Genomic DNA, 20,640 nt, shown 5'->3' with positions numbered 1-20,640 from the left:
TGGACGGATGTCAAGTAATTACTGCATGTCACTCACGGCTGGAAAAGAGACCTTAAATTTGGGACCGTGAAAACTAGCACACACAATTGCAAGTGAGTTACGGACCTTGGCATGCTTCAGAGCATACCTTGTGTGGATGCTTTCAAGCCCGTCCCCTCAGCTGAAATACACCTGGCCCTGTAAAATACACCCGGCCCTGTAAAACACACCCAGCCCCATAAAATACAGCCAGACACAGCCCTGTTCTCTAATAAGGAAATAAAGCTGAGCGGACCTGCGTTGCCAGAGCCCAGAGAGCAACACTGTCTCTTTAATTTTCTCCCTGGCTATCTCATCCTTTGCACAAACTCTTTCCTCCCCGTGGCTTCTTCCAGCCTGGTGGGCAAAGTGGGAAAACATCATTAGGGAGGAAAAATAATTTAGTTTGTTAATCAGTATCCAGTGGTGGGAAACAAGAAAGACAGAGAGCAGGGCTGGCGGTTAGGGCTTAGGAAGGGCCAGCACAAAGCCCACCATTCATGACATCTGGGGCTAGGATTCTCATTGAATTAAACAGACACAAAGAGCAGAGGCATTTCATGCTCTCTTCACAAGAATTATCATATCTCCCTGGCACTAGGAAACCTTCAGCACAGGAGAGGGGGAGAGAGAGAGAGAGGGGAAAGCGGGCAGGCTGGGTAGAAATATGGGGCAGGGTAGAGGAGGCTTTGTTCCAGGGCTGGATTTATGGATGGGATGCGGCGTGTTGCTTTGCGGGGAGAGACAGGGCCCTGGCGCGCTGGGTCTAATAAGAATCAGCAAATGTGAAACAGGGGGCCCCTGTGTACCATGAAGCAGGGAAACCCGCGTTTGACAAGCCAACAGAATAACCGCTCGCGTCTCAAGGCTGCGGAAGGATGCTGACGTTCGTACGAGATGTGTCGTCTTGTGTGTGTGTCAGCGAGGAGGGGGGAGAAGGGGAGCGGCGAGGAGTATAAACAAGAGACCAGGCAGCATCGTTCAGTCATGAAAATTAATTAGCTAATGTGCAAACCATGGCTGCCTCTTCCCACTGCCCTGCAAGCATTCCCCATAAAGCTACGGTGTGTGCGTAGCCTGTGACTGGGAATGACAGGGGCAGATTAGGCAGCTCCTTGGGACACAAGCCTGGCAGCAAGAAACCCACAGCCCGTGCAAAAAAAGTGAGGAGGAAACAATTAGGGTCCTTGGGGAAGGGGCAGAGCCCAGGGACCAGGAGAAAGAGAAATGGGAGAGATTGGGCACCAAGCTGAGGCCAGGCATCATGTTGCTGCAGCAGCATAAATTGGGGTGGATCTCAAAAACCAGCCATTAACAGGGTCTGGTGGACAGCAAAATCATTTAGGGTTTAGATCGCAAGCTCTCTGGGGCAGGACCTGTCATCTCCTGCAGGCTCACACTGCAGAGGCCCATCCTACTTGGTCTCTGGGCATCACCAGAGGATCTGCTTTAAATACTAATTGCTCCATGACCAAGACCTGTGAGCTGCTGGGAGCCTCCCTACAGCATTACCTGCGGGAAGAGGGGACAGATCTCTGACCTCACGTCCCCGGGGTAATTTGACCCCGTGCACCGGTGCCACAAGCGAATATTGCTACCCAGTGATGAAGACGAGAAACTCCTGACTGACTTCACGTGCCCCACCCCCAAGCTTTCAGATCCCACTATAGTATTGTGCTTATTCTTTGCTGGGAAGAACCACAGGAGAATGAGGGTGCAGGTAGCATTTACCCAGGGGAAAAGGGCACAAAAAGACAACGAGGAGATGTAGAAAGCGATTAGTAGGGAAAAACTAAAGAGAGAAGCCTCTTCGATATGGGATGTGTGCGGTGAACAAGGAACGCACTAGAAACAAAGGGATGCAAGGAGAGAGAAGAGGCTGGGATGGGCATCTCGGCAGGCATGTAGGTAAAAGTTGAAAAGGAAGCACTAATTAGCACCCAGACCATCACTTTCCATTAATAGCTTGTCACCGTTTCCTTGATGTTGCTGAGAGCAGGAAAGTTGGTATGTGTGATGCTTACCTGTCTCTATCTCATTAACAGAAGTCAGGGTGAGAACAGATGTTTATTGCCTGCATCCAGACAGACAGGCCCTTTGCTGAACTGAGATGCAGGAGAGAGGGGGACAGTTATGAAAAAGATGCTCATGAAACACAAGCCCATGCCCACATGGTGGAAAGCCAAATGTAGGACACTTAGATACCTGTGCCAATGCAGGAACAGTCCCAGGCAGGTATCAGGCGCCAGGAGTCCACAAGGCAAAAACCCGAGGTCAAATAATTATAACCCAGGGCAAATACACTGCTGGTGAAGGGAAAATGCTCTGGTATGAGCACAAGGTATGTGCAAGGGGCCATGACTGCATTACACCCAGGAAAGTAAAACCAAAGACTGCTTACTTCCCCAGACAAATTTGCTCAACCACTCTGCTAGAAAACAGACAGCCAAATGTCTTCTTGAAAGCCAGAATGGAGAAACCCCCCCAGTAAACAAAGAAAAAAGAAAATTAAAAAAAGCCATTTCAAGCAAAGATAAATCTGCATTGCATGTAATCACCTCCGAAGTAATTCTTCCAGCAGTTAAAAAAAGAGATTAGATCTCCTGTGTAATACACAAAGGCCTCTCCTTTCCCTCCAACATGTGCAATGGCTCCTGTTAGCGACACTGGAAAGAGGGAGTGTGCAAGGCAAGGCAAGGCAAGGACGCCAATCAGCAAGTATCTGCGAGCTGGTAGCACAAGTCTGCTGGTGCAATGACAGGAGCGTGCACATTCCTAGGGACACCCTCGCTTTCACAAGCACACAAATTCACTACACAAGCCGAAGGTTCCTCAAGAGCAGGAGCCCAAACCTCCCCAGGAGTGAACGAGGCAAAACCAAAGGCAAAGAAAACATCAAGGCTGGGGCTGAAGGAACAAAGGCTTCCCCCTCTCAGCTTGGAGACATCTTCTTGGCCATTTAGCTCAGATCAAGTGTAGGCTCTGTTGACTCCCCCATCTATTCAAACGAGTGCTTTCAATAGTCCGATAGGTCTTTTCTGCTCTACGGCTTCTCTACCCCTGTATTTGCTGTCCCCGACCAATGCAGTTAATGCCACATGCAGAAATACTGCCCTGAAGAGCCCTTGTTTAGATTGCGTGGTCAAGCACTACAAAGTTAGGAAGTGTCCAATTTATGGCTGTCTGTGCAACCTTAATTCCACCTCGTCATGCAGCCACCCTGGCCAGGGAAAGAGGGAGCAAGATAAAAATAGGTTGTGACTGTGTCATTACAGTCTCGTAAGGGCACGGGAGGGGAGAGGCTGAATTAACGTCTCATGGTCAAACTGAAATCAGGTACCCCCCGAATTGCCAGCGCTTGCTTTGGTGCCTTCAACCATGTACATTTTTAATATACAGAAATCACGTGCATTCTAAACATACAGAAAAATGCATTATTTATAGCTAATAAATAATAGATTGTTTATATAAGCAAAAAGAAAAACAATTGTAGGCAAGTGTAACAAATTCCCCTCCCTCCACCCCGCATCCATCCCTGCCTTCGTCCTGTGCGGGCAGAGCGATTTCAAGCCCCAAGCCTCGGCACAGATTTCTGCCACTGTGAAATACAGGACTAATGTTATCTGGCAGCGGCAGAAGGCTGCTCTCCCGGGGCTGGCGGGGAAGGGGGACCACTGGGGCTGGCAGTGCCCAGGACAACGCACCCCCACCCCCCTACACTTTTTTTCTCCTGGCGCCAGGACCCAGAGGAGTTTTCTCCTAGGAGATGCGGCCGTGCTGGAAGAATATGAGCTAGAGGTGGAAGGGGATCGAGGAGTTGGCCGTAACTGTCCTCCCACCTTCCCTGGCTGGTCCAGAGCTCTGTAATACAGTGGTGGGAGTCCAGGGCTTCACCCTGCTCGTGGTCTGTTATTGTTATTCCAGGGAAACAATAAATTTTATTTTTTTTTTTTTTCCCCCAAGAGGCAACCGAAGTGAAATCATGATTCCGAACAATTTATAATTCAGCTAAACCTGAAAGGAATTTAAGGGACAAAGAATAGGCATTTCTCGAGCCAAAGAGCTTCCCCCAGCCGAATTTCAAGGGCCCGCAGCAAACAATGGGAGTGTCAGAGGTGCTCAAAAAGAAAAAAAAAGTTCAAGAATCTTTACAATAAAAAGTGTTAGGCAACACAGAGGTCAGAGCCAGCTCCTCCTATAATAAATAGCACGACTATCTTACATTAACTATAGGAGACATTTTAATGCAGTGCCTCGGCTTTGTGCTAATTATACTTTTTCACCATATTTTGAACCTACGAAAAAATGTCATCAGTTAATTATAACAGATGAGGGAGTGTGAAGACTTCCTCAATAAATAATGCCTTGATATCTCATATCCAACAAGCTGCTTGCTCTCCTCTGAAGGTGCCCAGAAATATGTCCTCTCAGGAAATATATCAAGAAATGATGGTCCCATAAGCTGGCTTTGTTTCCAAGCCTTGATTTTCGGCCCAATAATTAAGTGATTTTTATGGATTGGGGAGAGTAAAGGTCGTGGGACTGCTGGAACAGTGCCAGAGAGAGTCAATGTTTAAAAATAAATAAATTCCTAAATCAAAATGAGATACAAGAGACCTCGGCAAATTCCCCCCACGGCTGCACATGCAAGCACACAGAAGCTATTTGGTTTCGGGACCCAAGTCCCATCCTTCCTTCGCTCCCGGCATCTCCACAGGAGTCTGGTATGCACAGAAAAAGCTGTGTTTTAATGAAACCAGGCCACCACTGCCAGCGTGCCACCGGGAGCCAGCCACCGCCGTCCGCCTGCCCCGAGAAGGAGGGTCCCCGTCCCCCTGCTGCCGTGCCACTGTGGGCGCAGCCCCCTGCTGCACCCATCCCTGCCGAGGCTGGTGGGCGTCCGGGTCGTTATGAAGGTTCCTCAACTAAACCATCTTTCTTTCAGCTCCCTTCCCCACCCGGCACCCCTCACTTCCCCCTCTGAAGAGCCGGGATTTGGCGTGGGAAAGATGTCTTTGGGCTTTTCACAAATCCAGTATCCCCTTGAACCAAAACCAATTAGCCTGGCCCAAGGTCCTGCCATTGAAGGACTGTCCCTTCTTTTCAAACCCCCGCGGGCTCAATTGCTCTAAGGAGCCTGGATGTGAATGAGCAAAGCCCACTTAAAGTGGTACTTAAGGCCAGACCAGGGTGAAGGAAAAGAGAAAGCCTCTATAGGAACAGCAAGCTGAGTTTCCAAGAGACAGCTAACTGCCGGAGATTGTGTTCTTTTCCTCCCCCCCAATTTCTTTTTTGTACCCCCACTCCTGAGCCTTCAAGGCAAACGCTCCTATCCAAACCTGAGCCCCTGAATAAATATTAGACGGCACCTGAAAACGTGAAAGCCGGAGCCCCGTCCCAACTCTTTGCGGATGCCAGAAGCCCAGCCGTGGGCAGCGTGATGGCTCAGCCTCATACCGGCGCAAGCTCTGGTCCTGAGCACGTGCACCCAGAGGGACGGATGGACAGAGGGCAAGCAGCCTGAGATGATACTTTTCCAGCTGGGCTCTTGGCAAACGCCTTCCTGAGGTGACTGGGCTCATGGGCACAAACCACCAAAATGCCCGACTGGGAAAGGGTGACTCCCGGCATCACGTGGCGGGGAAGCCAGCGCGGGCCACGCGGCCATCTTACGCTCACAGTCCCCGAGGCCTTCCAGAGGTTCAGGGTGACAGAGGGGCCGCGATGCGGCAGCACCGGTGGCAGGGGTGACACGCGGTACCCACACCACGAACGGTGTGTATGCACCGCCACGTGCCAGGCACCAGCACCTCAGCACTTGCAGCTGGGAGAAACTCCCATCACCTGCTCAGATACCAAATTAGCACCTTCCCTCCACCGAGACGTGAGAAAGCGTGTTTCCAGCACGCAGCCACGCACCCCTCCCCAGTGCATGAGCAACACCCATCCACAACCCCAGGCAGGATGGACTCTCCAAGCCCCTGAGCTCTGCCCCTTCTCCGGCAGCACGGACAAAGCCAGGGAGAGCAGCAGGTAAAGGGAGGCACCGTCTGCCTGCGTCAAGGGTGCGGGGAGGGGGTGGGAGCCGAGAGAGACAAAAGAAATGGCCGAGCTCGGCCTCAAGCGTCGAACCCGCCATTGCCAGGCGATTCCGCAAAAATGCCCATTGATGGGATTTCATCCATAACCGAGCGGGAGGGCTCACACAGCCCAGCTCCCAGGGCAGCTCCTTCAAACAGCAGGGACCGAACAGCCCCTTCTCCACCTACACCCGAGACTGGGCAGGTTTGGCTTTGCTGGGTATCTGGTACAAACCCACCTCATGCCTCGAGACAAACCTGCTGCACATTGGCCAAGTTTTAGGAAAAGATGGGAAATAATGAGTTGGAGCACACAATGTCCCAGGGCATCATTTCCCTGGGGTGAAACCCATAAATGATATTTCCCATTTATCCCCCAACGGCACACACCGATTCTTCCATTTCTGGCTCCCTCTGCCCATCCCCAGCTCTGCCTGAAGAACAAAGACATCACGGCCCAGCTCCAGAAACCTCACCCACATCTGGCCTACGCTGCATCCTATCACTCCTCCAGGAGAGTCCCACCGAGAAGAGAAAGCCACCAGTGAGGGTCAGGAATGCCAGGACCTGGGTTCTCCTTCCAGCACAACCAAAAAAAGACGCCTTCCCTTCTGGGTTTGGGCCGCGTGGGGGAAAAGATCCATCTGAAGCCGACAGCCACGCAGACAGGGCAAAGGGCTAAGCTACAAAGGGACCCATGTGTAACCAAAATCCACCCCTGGCCCAAAAACAGACCCTTGGGGACCCTCCTTTCACCACGGCACTTAAAAAAAAAAAAAAAAGACAGAAAGCAGAGACCTGACGGTGGGCTGCCAGGGACTCTCTAAATGCAGTGGGTATTTCACAAGCAGGGATTTACCAGGGGCTTTATCCACCTCCTCGCCCCCACCCAAGCGCGCATGAGCTGGGGCTGCTCGTACCACCGTCCCCCATCACTCACTGCCACCTCCCTCGTTAATTGAGGGGGGGCTGCCTCCACACCTCCCCCAAACACCCTCAGGTTCATGCCAACAACGGGGGCAAAAATGAAGAATTTAAGCGCCAGTGAAAATTCAACCGCAGTTTCTCTCTTCCAGAAACTAAAGGCCAAATTGCTCAGACTCTGTCTCAATCCCCTTTGGGAGGAACCACTCTAGGATAAGTGAACCAAGCCCACGGCCTGAAAAAAACCCTGAAAAATCAGCTCAGAACAGGCAATTTTGGGGACAAAAAATTTAGGAGTCAAGGGTGGTTTCTGACCAGCTGATCGAATAGCAAGGTGAAAAAGCTTACATCGATCCTTTGTAAGAGTTCACATGGAGACACAGATTTCCACACTTCCATTTTATTTCATAAAATTATATATATATATATGTATTTATATACACACACACAAAGACATTTATTATATGTGTGTATATATTTTTTTCCCTCGGATCCTCTTTTTATATTTTCACCTTTTGCAATTACAAAAGCCAGGGACAGAAATACCTCCTGGGTTCTGCCAGTGCAGAAACACTCCCACCAAACAGATTTTCTCTAACACGCTGGTCGAATGATTCCTCCTGAATTATATTCATTAGGAATTTGAATGTTTCTTTCCTCCATCCCCCATCAAATCATTACTCCGGAATAAATGCATTCATCAACCACCTTGCTCAGTTCCCTCCTGCTTTGTTCAGTCTAGTTTTAAAGCATCTCCACTGAAACCATTTGCACCTGACTCGATGCTAGCGTACAGAAGGGGAAAAAAAATAAATAGGAGAAGAATTGAGTGCCACTCACAATATTGTGGAAATAATTGGAAAATTATTTCTTAAAAATAACCAACATAATAAAGGAGGGAAAGGACTACATTCCCTCCTCCCCACCTCCGATCTCTTCCACAATTTCTGGGATTGCATCGAGCATACATATTCCAGATGGGCTGGAGAGAAGGAGGTTGGTTCTTAATGACACGTCTTTCGCTGCCTTTGGAATGAATGATTCATTCGGATCTTGCCGAGACTCGGTGCCACAGTTGAGTTACATTTCTAGAAAATCCGTATCTTTAATTCTGGCGCTGCGTGTGGGACCCAGCAAATCATGGAATTACTGCTGTAACTTCGGATTAGTAACGCTTTCTAAATGATAGTCTAATTCCAGGCCTTCATGCTTTTCAGCGTTCACACTCACACAGCCTTTTCCCTGGGAGGCTTCCTGCGGAATTAGTGCTGGCGTCTTCGTCTTTCTCTGCCCTTTTTAATTTCTCCAATGACTTCTCATTAGAATATACAATAACAACAGCTCCTCAGAACTTTTCTTTCTCCCGGTATAGCCAAATTCAGGCTGAGATCCTTTTTCCTTACTGTGGTTATGGCGGTGCTTTGCTGGCCCTGGAAGGGTGCACAGGCATATTTAGCTTTGCGGGCCTACGTGGCGTCTGACGCCATTACCCCGTGCAAGGGAAGGTGGAAACCTGCCTCCGAGGTGCGTGGGGCTCCCTCCTCTCACCGCCCCCGCACACCGGTGGGTGCGGGCTGCTCACCCCCACGGTGCTACCCTCTCCCCTCGGCGAGGGATGCCCGGCTGCAGGGTAAAGGATGGGGCAGGGTGCCCACGCTCCATCCCACCGAGCGGTGGGATTGCGGCAGCATCTTTCCCTCCCTTCCCCATCTCCCGCAGCATCTCCCGGGGGGCAGAGAGCCGGCAAACAGCCCACTCGCAACCCCAGCCACGGGAAGCTTTTTCTCTTCAGCCTCCCCGGAGCTGTCACGGCCCGCGTGGGTTGGCGGCAGCGCGGGCATCAGCCCTGCGGGATGCCAACGGCCAGCGCCAGGCGAGGGGCTGGTGGAGGTGCCCCACGCCCTGCCCCAGGGTGCCGGGGGGGCCCGGGGGACCCCGGCCCCGGCCAGGGGCGCTCGCCCCACGCCAGCTGGGAAAACGTGCCGGGGAGGCTCGGCTGAGAGCGCGGTGCTTTGTGTCGCCATGGGAACGGAATGCAGATTTGCCAATTGCTTTTTTTTTTTTTTTCTTTCTTTCTTTTTTTTTTTTTTTTTTATTATTTGCCAGACATTGTCATACATATTATGTTTCAACTTCTCGGGCTTCGCAGCAGAGGTGAGGGAGGCTTTGTGCCTTGCCAACCGCTCGGCTCCCAAAGAAGCGCCAGGGCCGGGCGGCCGCACGCCGGAGGGGTGCACCCAGCAGCAGGACCCCTTCCTTGGGCATCCCCCTCCCCGGAGACCCCCCCCTCCCCTATCCCAGACAAAAGCAACAGCCACGGCACAGGAAAAGTGATCACATTATCACCAACTTGACCTTCCAAAGGGAGGCCAGGATCAAACCCAAAGCCGAAAAAAATAAAGAGAGAGGAAGGGAGAGACGAGAAAAGGGGAAACATCCAAAAGCCGGGGTTTTTCGAGGTCTGACCCACAGGCTGGGACGTGGCGGGGGGGGAATCTATTTCGGGAGGGCGCTCGCCCCCTCCATCCTCCCAGAGCCGCGACACCCTGCAGCCCAGGAGTGGATTTCGAGGTGCGTTTAACCGAGTGTTAAACCCTGGATTTCTCTGGCAATGAAAGCATTCGCGCAGGGCTCGCCTCCCTGTCCCCGGCCCTCCCGCCTGCTGCCGCCGAGCCCCGGGCTGCCGCTGCCCGGAGCGGCCCGACGGGGAGGGCGCGGAGCCGCAGCCCTTACCTGGAGCCCCGAGGGCGGCGGGTCGGGTCGCCTCGGCGCCGCCGGTCCTGGTGTGGCCGCTTCCCCCGGGCGAGCAGGTCTGGAAGTCATTTCTACTTTCGGTTATCTAGCTTTATGATGGCTCCACAACACTCATACAGCTAGATAACCAAAGACAGAAACATCCCTCCGTCGGGGATGCCGCCCATCCTCCGTCCGTCCGTCCGTTCGTCTGCTCCAGGGTGCGGGCACGGCCGGGGCAGGGCGGCCGGGAGCTGCCACCGGGAACCACAAACAAACATATAAAAAAAAAAAAAAAAAAAAGAAATAGAGAAAAAGATAAATACGAGACGGAAAGGGCGAGCCGAGGCTGAGCCACGGACGCACGGCAGGCGGGCGGCACCGCCGGCTGCGGGGCTGCCGCGGGGGCTCGGGGCGGGCTGCGGAGAGCCGAACCGAGCCGCCCCGAGCCATACCGAGCCGGGCCGGGCTGCAGGGAGCCGTGCGGGGCTGCGGGGAGCCGGGCCGTGCCCAGCCCGCCGCGGTACCGGCCCGGGCGAGCGGCTCTCGCGCTCCCGCCCCGCTGCCCAACTTCTACTCCCATCGCATGGTAATCGCCCCCTTTGGGAAGTGACGTCACGCCGCGCACAGCCAATCCCCGAGCCCGCATTTAAATCAGCGCCCCCTTTCCCGCGCTTTCCAGCCCCGGCCCGGCCGGCAGAGAGCGGCGGGTCGGGCCGGGCGGGGCGGGACGGGGCGGACCGGCACCGGGCGGCACCGGGCGGCACCGGACCCTTCCCCCCCCCGCTCCCCGCGGCGCCCCGGGACCGGCCTCCCTCCACTCGCCGCGCCTCGCCTACCGGCCTGTGCTGGAGGGGCTGCGCCGCGGGTCGCTCTAACCCCCCCCGCCGCCTCCCGCCCCGCCGTGCCCCCGCGGCAGCTCCGCTGGGCCGGCAGCGAGGGGGGGCGAGAGGGGGGCAGCACCCCTGCCCGGCCCGGCGCGGGGGTCCCGCCTGCAACTAACTTCCCTCTCCCTACCCCCGGCACTCCCCTCTCTCCCATTCCCCTCTCCTCTTCCCCTCGCTTTCTTCCCTTTCCCTCTCCTCTTCCTCTCTTCCCTTTCCGCTCTCCCTTTCCCCGGCCTTTCCTTTTCCCCCGTCTGTTCCCTTTCCTTCCCTTCTCCTGACCCCTTTCCTTCTGCCGTTCCCCGGTCCCCCCCACGCCATGCCCCCCCATCCAGCGCATCGCTCTCACACCTTCTCCTCCCCACCTCTGCCCCCGGGGGCAGCCCGAAGGGCCCCTTCCCCCGCGGCCAGACGCGGGGCCAGCCCGTCCCAAGACGCACCCGGGAGCTGGGGACGCACCCGCGATCCCGGTCCTCTCTGCCCCCTTATTTCCATTATTTCCCTTCCAGATTCTGTTATTTCCCGCACAGGTTCTTAACGCGATATGTGTGTAGCGGCGAATCCGGCACGTACAAATAATAACAACAACAACAATAATAATAATAATAAAATGCCAGGAGGTAAATATGATTATCTGGGTTGCTTATCTGACCTACACCGCATTAAAAAATAAAATAACATAAAATAAAAATTGGAATCCCTCGCCGCTTCTAAACATCGCCTTCTTTTAAATCCAGGCGAGGCTAAAATGTGACCTGCTGCAAAAGGAGGGATCCGCGAAACGAAGCGATCGCGGCGGGAGCAGCCGCGGCTGAGCGCAGCCTGCCGGTCCCGCCGGCCCCGGCTCCCGGCCACCTCCGCTCGCGTTATTTATTTCTTCGTCTCCTCGCCTCCCCCCTCCCCGCCATCCCCTTAAAAAATAAAAAAAATTAAAAAAAATAAAAATGAAATATATAAAATCGACGAGTCAATTAGGCTAAAAGCTAAAGGTTCGGCGCTGCCAGCCCCGCTGCTCCCGGCGCCCAGGCGAGCCCGGCCGCCCTGCCCGGCTCCCGGTAACCGCCGGCTCCCTTCTGCCTCCTGCCTAACGAGAAACGGGCCCGGGGGTGCCCCGGCCTCCCCGACGGGGCTGGGGAAGGTGGGGAGAAATCTTTGCTCCGTCCCCAGACCCTCGCTGCCTTCTCTGCGGCCCGGAGCCTCTCCGGAGGGGGCTTGGCGGGGGGTTATTTTAATCTGCCCCGGAGAGAGGGAGGAAAAAAAAAAAAAAAAAGCCACCAATCGGATCTCCTTAATTTTCTGGCCCTGGAATTTCTCCTAATTTATCGCTGTCGCCGTTAGGGTGATCTCTGCCGGTGTGCTCCCCGGCGGGGCGGGGGGAAGGCGCCCGCCCGCCCCGCCGCCTCCGAGGAGCAGCCCGGGGGTGCGGGGACGGAGATGCCGAGCGGCCACGGGGACACGGGGCGGGGGGTTCGCCTGGCCCACGGCTTGGCCTCAGTTTCCCCCCACGGGGAGAGGCCACGTTACTCACCGCGGGGCCCCGGCGGCGAGAAGCAGCGTGGGGCACCGCCCCGGCAGCTTCCCCCGGCCGCGGGGCCGTTCCGGCGGCGATGCGGCCCCGCTCCGGCCGCGCCGTCCCTGCGGCGACGGCGAAGAGGCCCGGACGGGCAGAGCGAGCCCCGCCGAGCCGCAGCTCTGCCCGGCTGCCGCCCTGCGAGCTCTCCCGCCCGCCGAGCCGAGCCGAGCCGAGCCCCCGGGCCGCCGCGACGCTCGGGCGAGGATGCTGCGGGTGAAGCACCGCACCTGGCCGGGCTGCTCGGGGTTGGGGACCGGGGTTCCCTCTCTCTGCCGGGCGATTTTCTGGGCAGAAATATATATAATACTAGTATTTTTTTCTTGCTCCTTTTCGGCAATGCCTTGCTCTGCTCGGAGCCCTCGCCTCGACCCGCTCCATGCCGGCAGAGCCCCAGCACCTGGGAGAAAATTGCACCTTGAGCTTGAGGTATTTTGGGGGGTTTTAGGCGGGTTTTTTTTTTAGGATTTTTTTTTGCTGTTATTTTATTTTTTTGTGGGGGCTTGGTTAATTTTTTGGGGGCGCAATTTTAGCAGGATACGTACAAAATGGCTCCTTGGCACAGCGCAAAGCACCAGCGAGCAGCCCGGGGAGGAATCGGCGGGGGCTGCCCGCATCCTGCCTCACCTGGGCCGCCCACGGGGGACGCGGGGACTGTGGGACCGTCCTTCCTCTGCACGCACCCACGAGAGAAAACGACCCGCGGCTGCGGGCGGCCCGACGGGACGGGGAGGGGCGGCCGTGCCGGCGCGGCTCTGGCCATGGTGCTGCACCGCCCGCCGGCCCCGGCGCGCCCGCGGACCTTCCGCACCCACCCGCGGGTGGCACGGTCCCCGCTGCCAGCTCCCTCCACGGGTGACCCCGGCGCTGGGCGGGGCGGGCGGCCCCGCCGGCCTCACCTCGGGAGCGCCGCGCTGCCCCGCGCCCGCCCGGTCACCGGGCCGCCCCTGAATTATTTAACGTGATCGCCCTGTAACGAGTCCGCTGCCTTCCCCTCTTCTACGTCCTGCACGTCTGACGTCACTTTTCTTTAATTAGGAGAAGTTATTTTTAGCCAACCTGGAGTAACCCCCCGCGCCTCGCCGCCTCGAGATGCATCTTCCCTTAATTCTTTTTTTTTTTTTTTCTTGTTTGGTTTTTGGGTTTTTTTTTTCCTTTTTCTCCCACAGTCGGGGCTTCGCCGGCTTCGCACAGAAGCGGCAGCTTCCGACGGGCGTGAAGGGAACGCGTCGCTTTGTTTAGCAATTAAAAGCCGCCCCTGAGCAAACCCCGGCGCTGAAAAGGCAAAGCAGCGACGTCCCAGCCCCCGGCTGCTCTTTTTTCCCTCCGGCCGTCGGGGGCCGGGACCCAGGCGGGGACGGTCCCGGACCCTCCTCGCTCGGCGGGGCGAGGTGCTGCCCGGCCGGGGGTTCAGGCACGTCGAGGGGATCCGGCCAGGTGCAGGCTCTCAGGCCACCTGCACTCCTATGATTCGAATTTCCTTAAGGCTGAGGCCTAAAATGTGTTTCACTTCCAGGGAGATACGGGGGTGAAAAAAAGAAAACACCACCAAACCCCAAGGAAATAAGCGTTCGCGGGAAGGGAGGGAGCAGAAGGGAAGAATGAATGAGAGGAAAAAAGGGAAAAATAATTTAAAAATAATCCAAAGAAAACAAAAAAGAAGGAAAGAAAAATAGGAAAAAAAAAAAGAGAATGAAATAAAATAAAATATTTTTTTAAAAAAGCAAAGAGAAGAGATACAGCAAATGAGAAATAAAATAAATCCTCCTGCACCAGAAGCCGGTGGCAGATCGGGGCACGGACAGCGGCGGCCTCGCTGCGGCTCCTCGGCAGTAAATCCGAGCAGAGGAGAGGGGCGCCCCGCTGCCCCCTTCCCCCCCCCCGCGAAACGAGGCCCCGCAGCAGCCCCCGCTGCACCGGGAGGAAGAACTTCCCCGGGAGCCCGTGATTTCTTCCGCGGCCTAAAGCCTGGGTGCCCCGGGAGGCTCGGCCTCGTCCAGGCGTTTTATCCGGTGCCGCCTCTCCCGCCGGCGAGCGGGGACGTTTGGGGGCAGCTCGGCAGCCCCCCGGCAGCGCTCGGCCCCGGCTCCCCGCAGTCCCGTCGGGGCTCAGCCCGCCCCGGTTCCCGCTGCCGAGCTGCACCGTCCCGGGCAGCCGGGGAGACGCTGCCAGTGCAAGCGCGTCCCCGGCAGCAAAAGGTGCCCCATGTCTCCCACTCGTCCCCCGCGACGGGAGGGCCGGGGCCGGGGTGCGGCGCGGGGTCTCGGTCCCGCGTGGTGCCGGCACCTGGAAGCGCCCAACTTCCCGGCGGGGACCGGCCCAACTCCATCTCCCCTTTCCTCCCTCCCCCCCGCCCCCCTTCCCCCCCCCGGCAGCCGCTGTGTGTGTGTGCCCCCCCCGCCCCAGGGCGGGGGGGAAGTCCCCCCGCGCCCTCCCGCCTCCCCGGGGCCGCCCCGCCGAGGCGGCGATGCCCGGCCGCGACACTCACTCTTGCTGCCGCGCCGAGGGCAGGACGGCGGTCCCCGGGCGAAGCGGGCGGCGGGGGCCGCTCCTCCCCCCCCAACCCCGGGCGGGCAGAGGGGCGGGCAGGGCTGCCCCCGGCCGAGGAGCGGCCCCCGCGGCCCCCAGCCCCGGGTGCGGACCGGCGGGGGCGGCGGGGGCGGCTCTGACCGGGCTCCTTGCGTCTTCCCGGCTGCCGCCGGTGCCGGCTCTGGTTGCTGGCCGGGAGCTGCCGCCGCCGGCAGGCTCTGCCCGCACTGACGTCAGCCCGGCAGCCTCCTATTCACTCCAACCATGGCGGAGAGGAGGAGGAGGAGGGAGAGGGGGAGGGGAGGAGGCGGGGGGAGGGAGGGGGCGAGGAGGAGGACGGGAGGAAGGCGGCGGTGGCGGCGGGGGTTGGTGGCTGGCAGGCTCCGCCGAGCAGAAAGCGCAGCCCCTCCGCCTCACCCCTTAATTACCCCCCGAGGATGAGGCTGCGCGGGGGAGAGGGGCCGGTTCCCCCCCCCCCTCCCCGCAACCCCCCCGGTGAGACCCTCCAGCCGCCCGCTCCCGCTGGGCCGCCGCCGCTGCTCACCTGCGCGCCCCGCCGGGCACCGCGCTCTGCCCCCAGCCCCGGGGAGCGCTTCTCCGGGGGGAGACCCGGGCCTGGGCCCCCCCGCAGCCCCCTCGGCGGTGTCCCCGTTCCCTAGAGGACCCCCCCCCCCCCCCCCCCCCGCCGTGGGGAGCAGGGATAGGGCTGCAGCCGCCCCCTGCCCTCCGCCGCACCGGGCAGCTCCCCGCTGCCCCCAGCCGCCCCCCGGCCGCCCCCACCCCGGGGTCCCCCGGCCCGGCCCGGCCCGACCCGGCCCCGCACCGCTGTCCAAATGCTGAAGGTCCCCGCGGCTCCCGGGCACGGCCCGGCCCGGCCCGGCCCGCCTGCAGCCGTCGGGCAGAGCCGGAGCACCGGCTGCCCCCGGGGCCCTGCAGGCGGGGGTCCCTCCTGGAGCCGGGCCGGGCCGTGCCGGGCCATCCGCGCCCCGACGGCCAGGCCGAGCCCCCGAGAGCGCTGCGCCCCGACAGCCGCAGCGAGCTGGAACCGGGGCGCGGGCACGCAGGTACCGCCCGCGCTCCCCCCGCTCCGCTCCCCCTCCATTTCTACCTTCCTTATCTCCTTTACAAAATCACACACATATCGCATCGCCTGCAGCCTTTGCAGTAAGGCAAAAAAAGCCCCCCCGACCCCCCCGCCACCCCCAACCCCCTCCTGGCACACCTTTACTTCGCTTCCGACCTCTCCTCCTCTTCCTTCCTGCGTGTAACCTGGCTCCTATTTTTTATCTCCGATTCACTCCACCGATGCCCCGGAGCGGCTCTGGGGAGTCTCTCGCAGCCCCGATGAATACACAGGGATCCCCAGACAGGTTTTCTATGTAGGAAAAAATAAACCGATCGAGCCCGAGAGATCCGCAACAGCCGAACACGCCGCCTCGCCTTTACATTCCTGTTTTTAAATTCCCCCGTTATTTTCCTTTTTGCATCTGCGAGTTGCCACGAAAGGAAATATAACCCCAAATGCCACCGCCAGCAGAAACCGAAGCTCGTTGCCAAATTCTGTAGTATTTTATTTTAAAAGCAATTAACATCATTAAAAAAAAAAAAAAAAGGCAAAAAAAAAAAAAAAAAGCAAGCGCGTCTTCTCTTTCCGGGGAGTGTAAGAAATCCTTTTGCTCACCCAGAGTCGAAAACCTAATGGCATTGTCGTTAAACACGAAAAGGAGAATATTAAGAAATTGCAACACTCCCTCCCGAGCGCTCCCCCCCCTCCCCAGTTTATTTGCCCTAATAATTAATTCACAAGAGCTTAACTTCGGTGTAACCCTGGCGGTCTTTTCATTAAAAAATCCCCGCGTTTCCTATTGAATTAGCTCTGCTCCATTGTCGCTGAAATGAAGACGCCAAACCAACTTTTACCCTGAGCGTTTTCTCACCAGCCCAAAGAAAAGTCTCTCTCCTTTTTCTTTTCTCCGATTTTTTTTTTTTTTTTTAATTCAAGCACCCAGGCGATGGACGTGTCCTGCAATTTAACTACTTTCAAATTCTTTGTTCGGGTCCCACCGGGGCTCTATTGTCACCCTATTGAGAGAGCTTATTGCCAAGTCAAGCCTAAGCGAATTGAGACACACACGGGAGGAGCCCCGGGGGCTGGGAGCGGGCTCCGGGGGCTGCTCGGCTCGGGGGGGACCCCGGCCCAGCCCCGAGGGAGCGGGCAGGGCGCGGGCAGGGGGGCTGCCCGCAGCCCGCGGGCCGGGATAACCGGCACCGAGCGCCCCAGGAGCCGCAGCCGCCAACGCAGCCCCGGCCCCTCAGCGCCCGCAGGAGCCCGGCCCGGGGGTGGGGATGGGGCAGCTCCGGGCCTGGGTACCCCTCCGGATCGGGCTCCTTTGCACCTCCAAAGCATCCCCCCGCCACCGGCAGCGCCGGCACCGCCCGTGCCAGCAGCGCCCGGGCTCCGGTACCACGGCTGCGGGCAGGAGGGGGACTTACCTCGGATGCCCGCGGTGCCGCCAGCCTCCCTCCCTCGCCGGTTCTCCCTTAATCCCGAAAAGGAGGGTCCTCCCCCCCCTTCTCCTCCATCCCACCCCCGACCCCTCCACCACGGAGCCGGCTCCCGCCTGCCTCCCCTCGCCCTCCCCATCGCTCACTTGGGGAGCTCCGGGGCTCATCTCCCGAGCAGGAAAATAAGCGGGATGCGGGGGGCTGCTTTTCTTTTCTCTTTGCCTTTCTCGCCTCCCGGCTCCCCCCGCCCCAGCATGGAAAAGGGGGTGCGAGCTGGGAAAAGGGGGGCACGAGCTTCAGGGAAGGGTTATTTCAGGAGAAAAAAGCTGAAACAGCGGTGCTGGGCACGGATTCCCACGTAAGCCCGTACGTCACCTATAAAAATTGCCCGTTTCTCCCGTTTCTTGGCTCTCGGGGGGGGGGGGGGTGTCTCAGATACCTTTGCCTGCGGAGGGGGGTTAAAACCCCGTTGAAACCGCACCCCGTTAAAACCGGCTTCCTCCAGCCGAGAGGAGAAGGCAGAGCCCGGGGATGCTGGAGGGCAGGGGCCGCTTCTTCGCACCCCCATCGCCCTGCCCCGGGGTGACGTTTGGCCGCCCCCTGCTCCCCCAAAACGCTCACCCGGAGCCATCCTCAGCCTCTCGATGCCGGGGGGCGGTGAGGGTTTACGGGGTCCCACGCCAGTCGCACCGGGAGGGCCGCGGCCGGGAGCGGGGGGACGGCGGCCGCCGCCCCCCCGCTCCCCGCCGCGGCCCTCCCGGTGCGACCGGCGGCCTCTCCGCTGTGCCCCGGGGGAAGAGGAAGCCCTTGACCCCTGGCCCCGGGGGCAACGGGGTTAAACAAAGTCCCACCGCCCCATTATCCGACCGGCAGCTTTGAGCCCCCGGCGGCGAGCGGGGTCTCCAAGGCGGGGGGGGGGGGAAGTCTCATCTCTCACCGCCCGTACCGACGGGGCGTACCGGGATGGGGATGCTTCCCCGACAGACAGACAGACAGACAAAGACCCTAGGAGAAAAAACAAAAAAAGACCCTACACATCCCATCCCGACTTATGCATTGCAGCCAGTCCTGCTGAAACGGCGGATTTTTGGGTTTATTTCGGTTTTTTTTATGGCGGTGATTTTTATTTTATTTTTTTTTTATAGCGGTGCCGTGCCTTGCCGAACCTCCCTGCCCGCACCCGGGTGAGGTACAGGCAGTCCCGGCCCGGTCCTGTCTGCGGACACGGCAGCGGGGCTTGTTGTTATCAACCCTCCCCAGAGCGCTGCCGCCCGGGAGGGCTTCAGAAATAAAGCGACGAGAATAATTTCGGGGAGAATTAATTTTTTTCCTCTTGAAGGAGGGGGGATTTTTTTGGTGGGGCGGGTATGGCTTTCTTTAAATTTATTTGTTTTGCCACCACGATAAAAATAAGTAGATCAAAGACCCCAAATAAGAGGAGATCGGCGTTAACATAATGCATCGGAGGGGAGAACAAGTCCCTCGCACCCGAGTCCTTCCCCAGAGCCACCCCGTAGCTGGGGGACCCCAAACCTTTTCCTGCTTCGCCCCAGCGCAGCTCACGGCTCTTGTCTCCCTCCCAGTGCACCCGCAGCCCTGGAGCATCCCTCCCCTCCAGCTCCGCACACCCCCAACTCCCCGCCGTGCCCGCGGAAGCCCCCCGATATGGGGTGAGGCTGCGTGCTGCGCACGGGCATTCCCCGTGGGGCCAGATCCTGCCAGTCTCAAGCACCACCCCCCTCCCCATCTAATCCCAGGCTGGGGGGGGGCATCAGGTGTTTTGGGGGGCTGTGAAATGCATTCAAAGCGGCAGAAAACAGCAGCGCGGGGAAGGGGTGTGGGGGGGGAGGGTGTGTGTGCGTTCCTCAACCTCCCCACGCTGGTGTTGCCCTTTCGGAGAGGGGGGGCGTAGCTGCCCCCCTCCCCCCGCCAATCCCACACCCCCGAGGGGAGGGAGCTGTGAGGCCGGACGGGGGTGCAGGACGGGGTGGGGGGGGGGGGGGTGGGGGGGGCGCACTCCAGGTTTGGAGCTCCGCAGCGTCCGAGAGGACCGAAGTGGGGGGGTCACAGTGCCAGGTACCCCCTTCCCGGTGCCTCAGCAGGACAGCGGAGTGGGATGGACCCGGAGCGGTACCCGCGCCTCGACGGTCCCGGCCCCGTGGGAACCGGCCCGGGCCGAGCGGCAGCGACGGGGCCGCAGCTCCACCTGGCGGCTCGGTACGGCCCGGCACGGCTCGGTACGGCACCCTGCAATGCCAAGGTCAAGTTGGTCTCTGCTAGGAGACACCTTCCCGGCCAGAAGAAACCCTGTGGGGACCAGGGAGACTGCACCCACATGCCCTGACCCCGGCACCTCCTGGTTCTCTTCCCGGCACCCTACAGCCCCTTCCCAGCACCCTACAGCCCCTTCCCAGCACCCTACACCCCTTTCCCGGGACCCTACACCCCCTTCCCGGCACCTTACAGCCCCTTCCCAGCACCCTACACCCCCTTCCCGGGACCCTTCACCCCTTTGCCGGGACCCTACATCCCCTTCCCAGCACCCCACATCCCATTCCCAGCACTCTACAGCCCCTTCCCGGGACCCTACAGCCCGTCACCCTACACCCTGCGGTCATTTTCTGCTCTCTAGCCATCCCCACTCACCGCCCTGTCCCCACGCATGTCCCATGCCCCAGCAGTGAGGGCTGCAGGTGTCCCCACGCGCACCCCCCTCCCCAGCTCTCACCTTACCGGCCGCACAGATCACCCACCCTAGCCGGGCTGGGCGAGGGGACCCTGGACCCCACCACTCGTCCCAAGCCACCCTTCAGGCCTCAGAGCTTTAAGGCATGAGGTTTTGGGGTGCGGGTGGGTGCTGTTGAACTCTGCTGGGGGGCTGCGAGGCGCCCCGTAAATCCCTGACGTGAACACAGCGGGGGCTGCAAGGAGGTGACGGGGAGCAGGACCGTGGCTGCTGGCCCTGCCACCCCCGGGGCTGGCCTCCCCTGGTTGCCCGGGGCTGGGGGGGTGGATGGAGCCCGTGCACCCCCCCGGGACCGCCCTGCCCCGCCACCATCGCTCCGGGAGCTACGCACGGAGCCGCCCTCCGCCTTTTCCCCCTTCTCCCGTTAAAAACACGGGCAAAACGCGACCCGCGCGCTCGGTGACGCCGGTGTTGCCAGCCCCGGTAGCGGGGAAGCGGCAGCCGCTGTCACCGCTGGCCCCATGGAGCAGAGTGTAAAATAGGAGGTCTGCCACCGGAACTCCCGTCGACCGCGGCAGGACTCGAACCTGCAATCTTCTGATCCGAAGTCAGACGCCTTATCCATTAGGCCACGCGGCCGCCTCTCTCACCGCCTTCCCGCGCGTCCTACTGAGCCCGCCGCCGGCGGAACGTACCATGCGCGAGGTGGGG

At 59.0% G+C, this 20,640-nt stretch overlaps 1 protein-coding gene and 1 non-coding gene across 2 annotated transcripts in view; both read right to left on the bottom strand.

The window, feature by feature from the left end:
- LOC141928546 (uncharacterized) overlaps positions 1-15,885 on the bottom strand; it is a 41,396-nt gene extending 25,511 nt beyond the window's left edge. Inside the window, exons 1-3 of the mRNA XM_074836940.1 lie at positions 15,562-15,885; positions 15,283-15,330; positions 14,698-14,965 (exon numbers count right to left, since the gene is read on the bottom strand). Of these exons, the coding sequence (XP_074693041.1) occupies positions 14,698-14,965; positions 15,283-15,330; positions 15,562-15,885 (640 nt within the window). The remainder of the gene's footprint in view (positions 1-14,697; positions 14,966-15,282; positions 15,331-15,561) is intronic.
- A 4,610-nt stretch (positions 15,886-20,495) lies between these two features.
- TRNAR-UCG (transfer RNA arginine (anticodon UCG)) lies at positions 20,496-20,568 on the bottom strand. The gene has a single exon. It is a non-coding gene; the product is annotated as a tRNA-Arg (tRNA).
- Positions 20,569-20,640: the final 72 nt, after the last annotated feature.

Source organism: Strix aluco, chromosome 12, assembly GCF_031877795.1.
Source record: "Strix aluco isolate bStrAlu1 chromosome 12, bStrAlu1.hap1, whole genome shotgun sequence".
Classification (NCBI taxonomy): Eukaryota; Metazoa; Chordata; class Aves; order Strigiformes; family Strigidae; genus Strix; species Strix aluco.
This window is presented reverse-complemented; position numbering and strand designations above follow the sequence as displayed.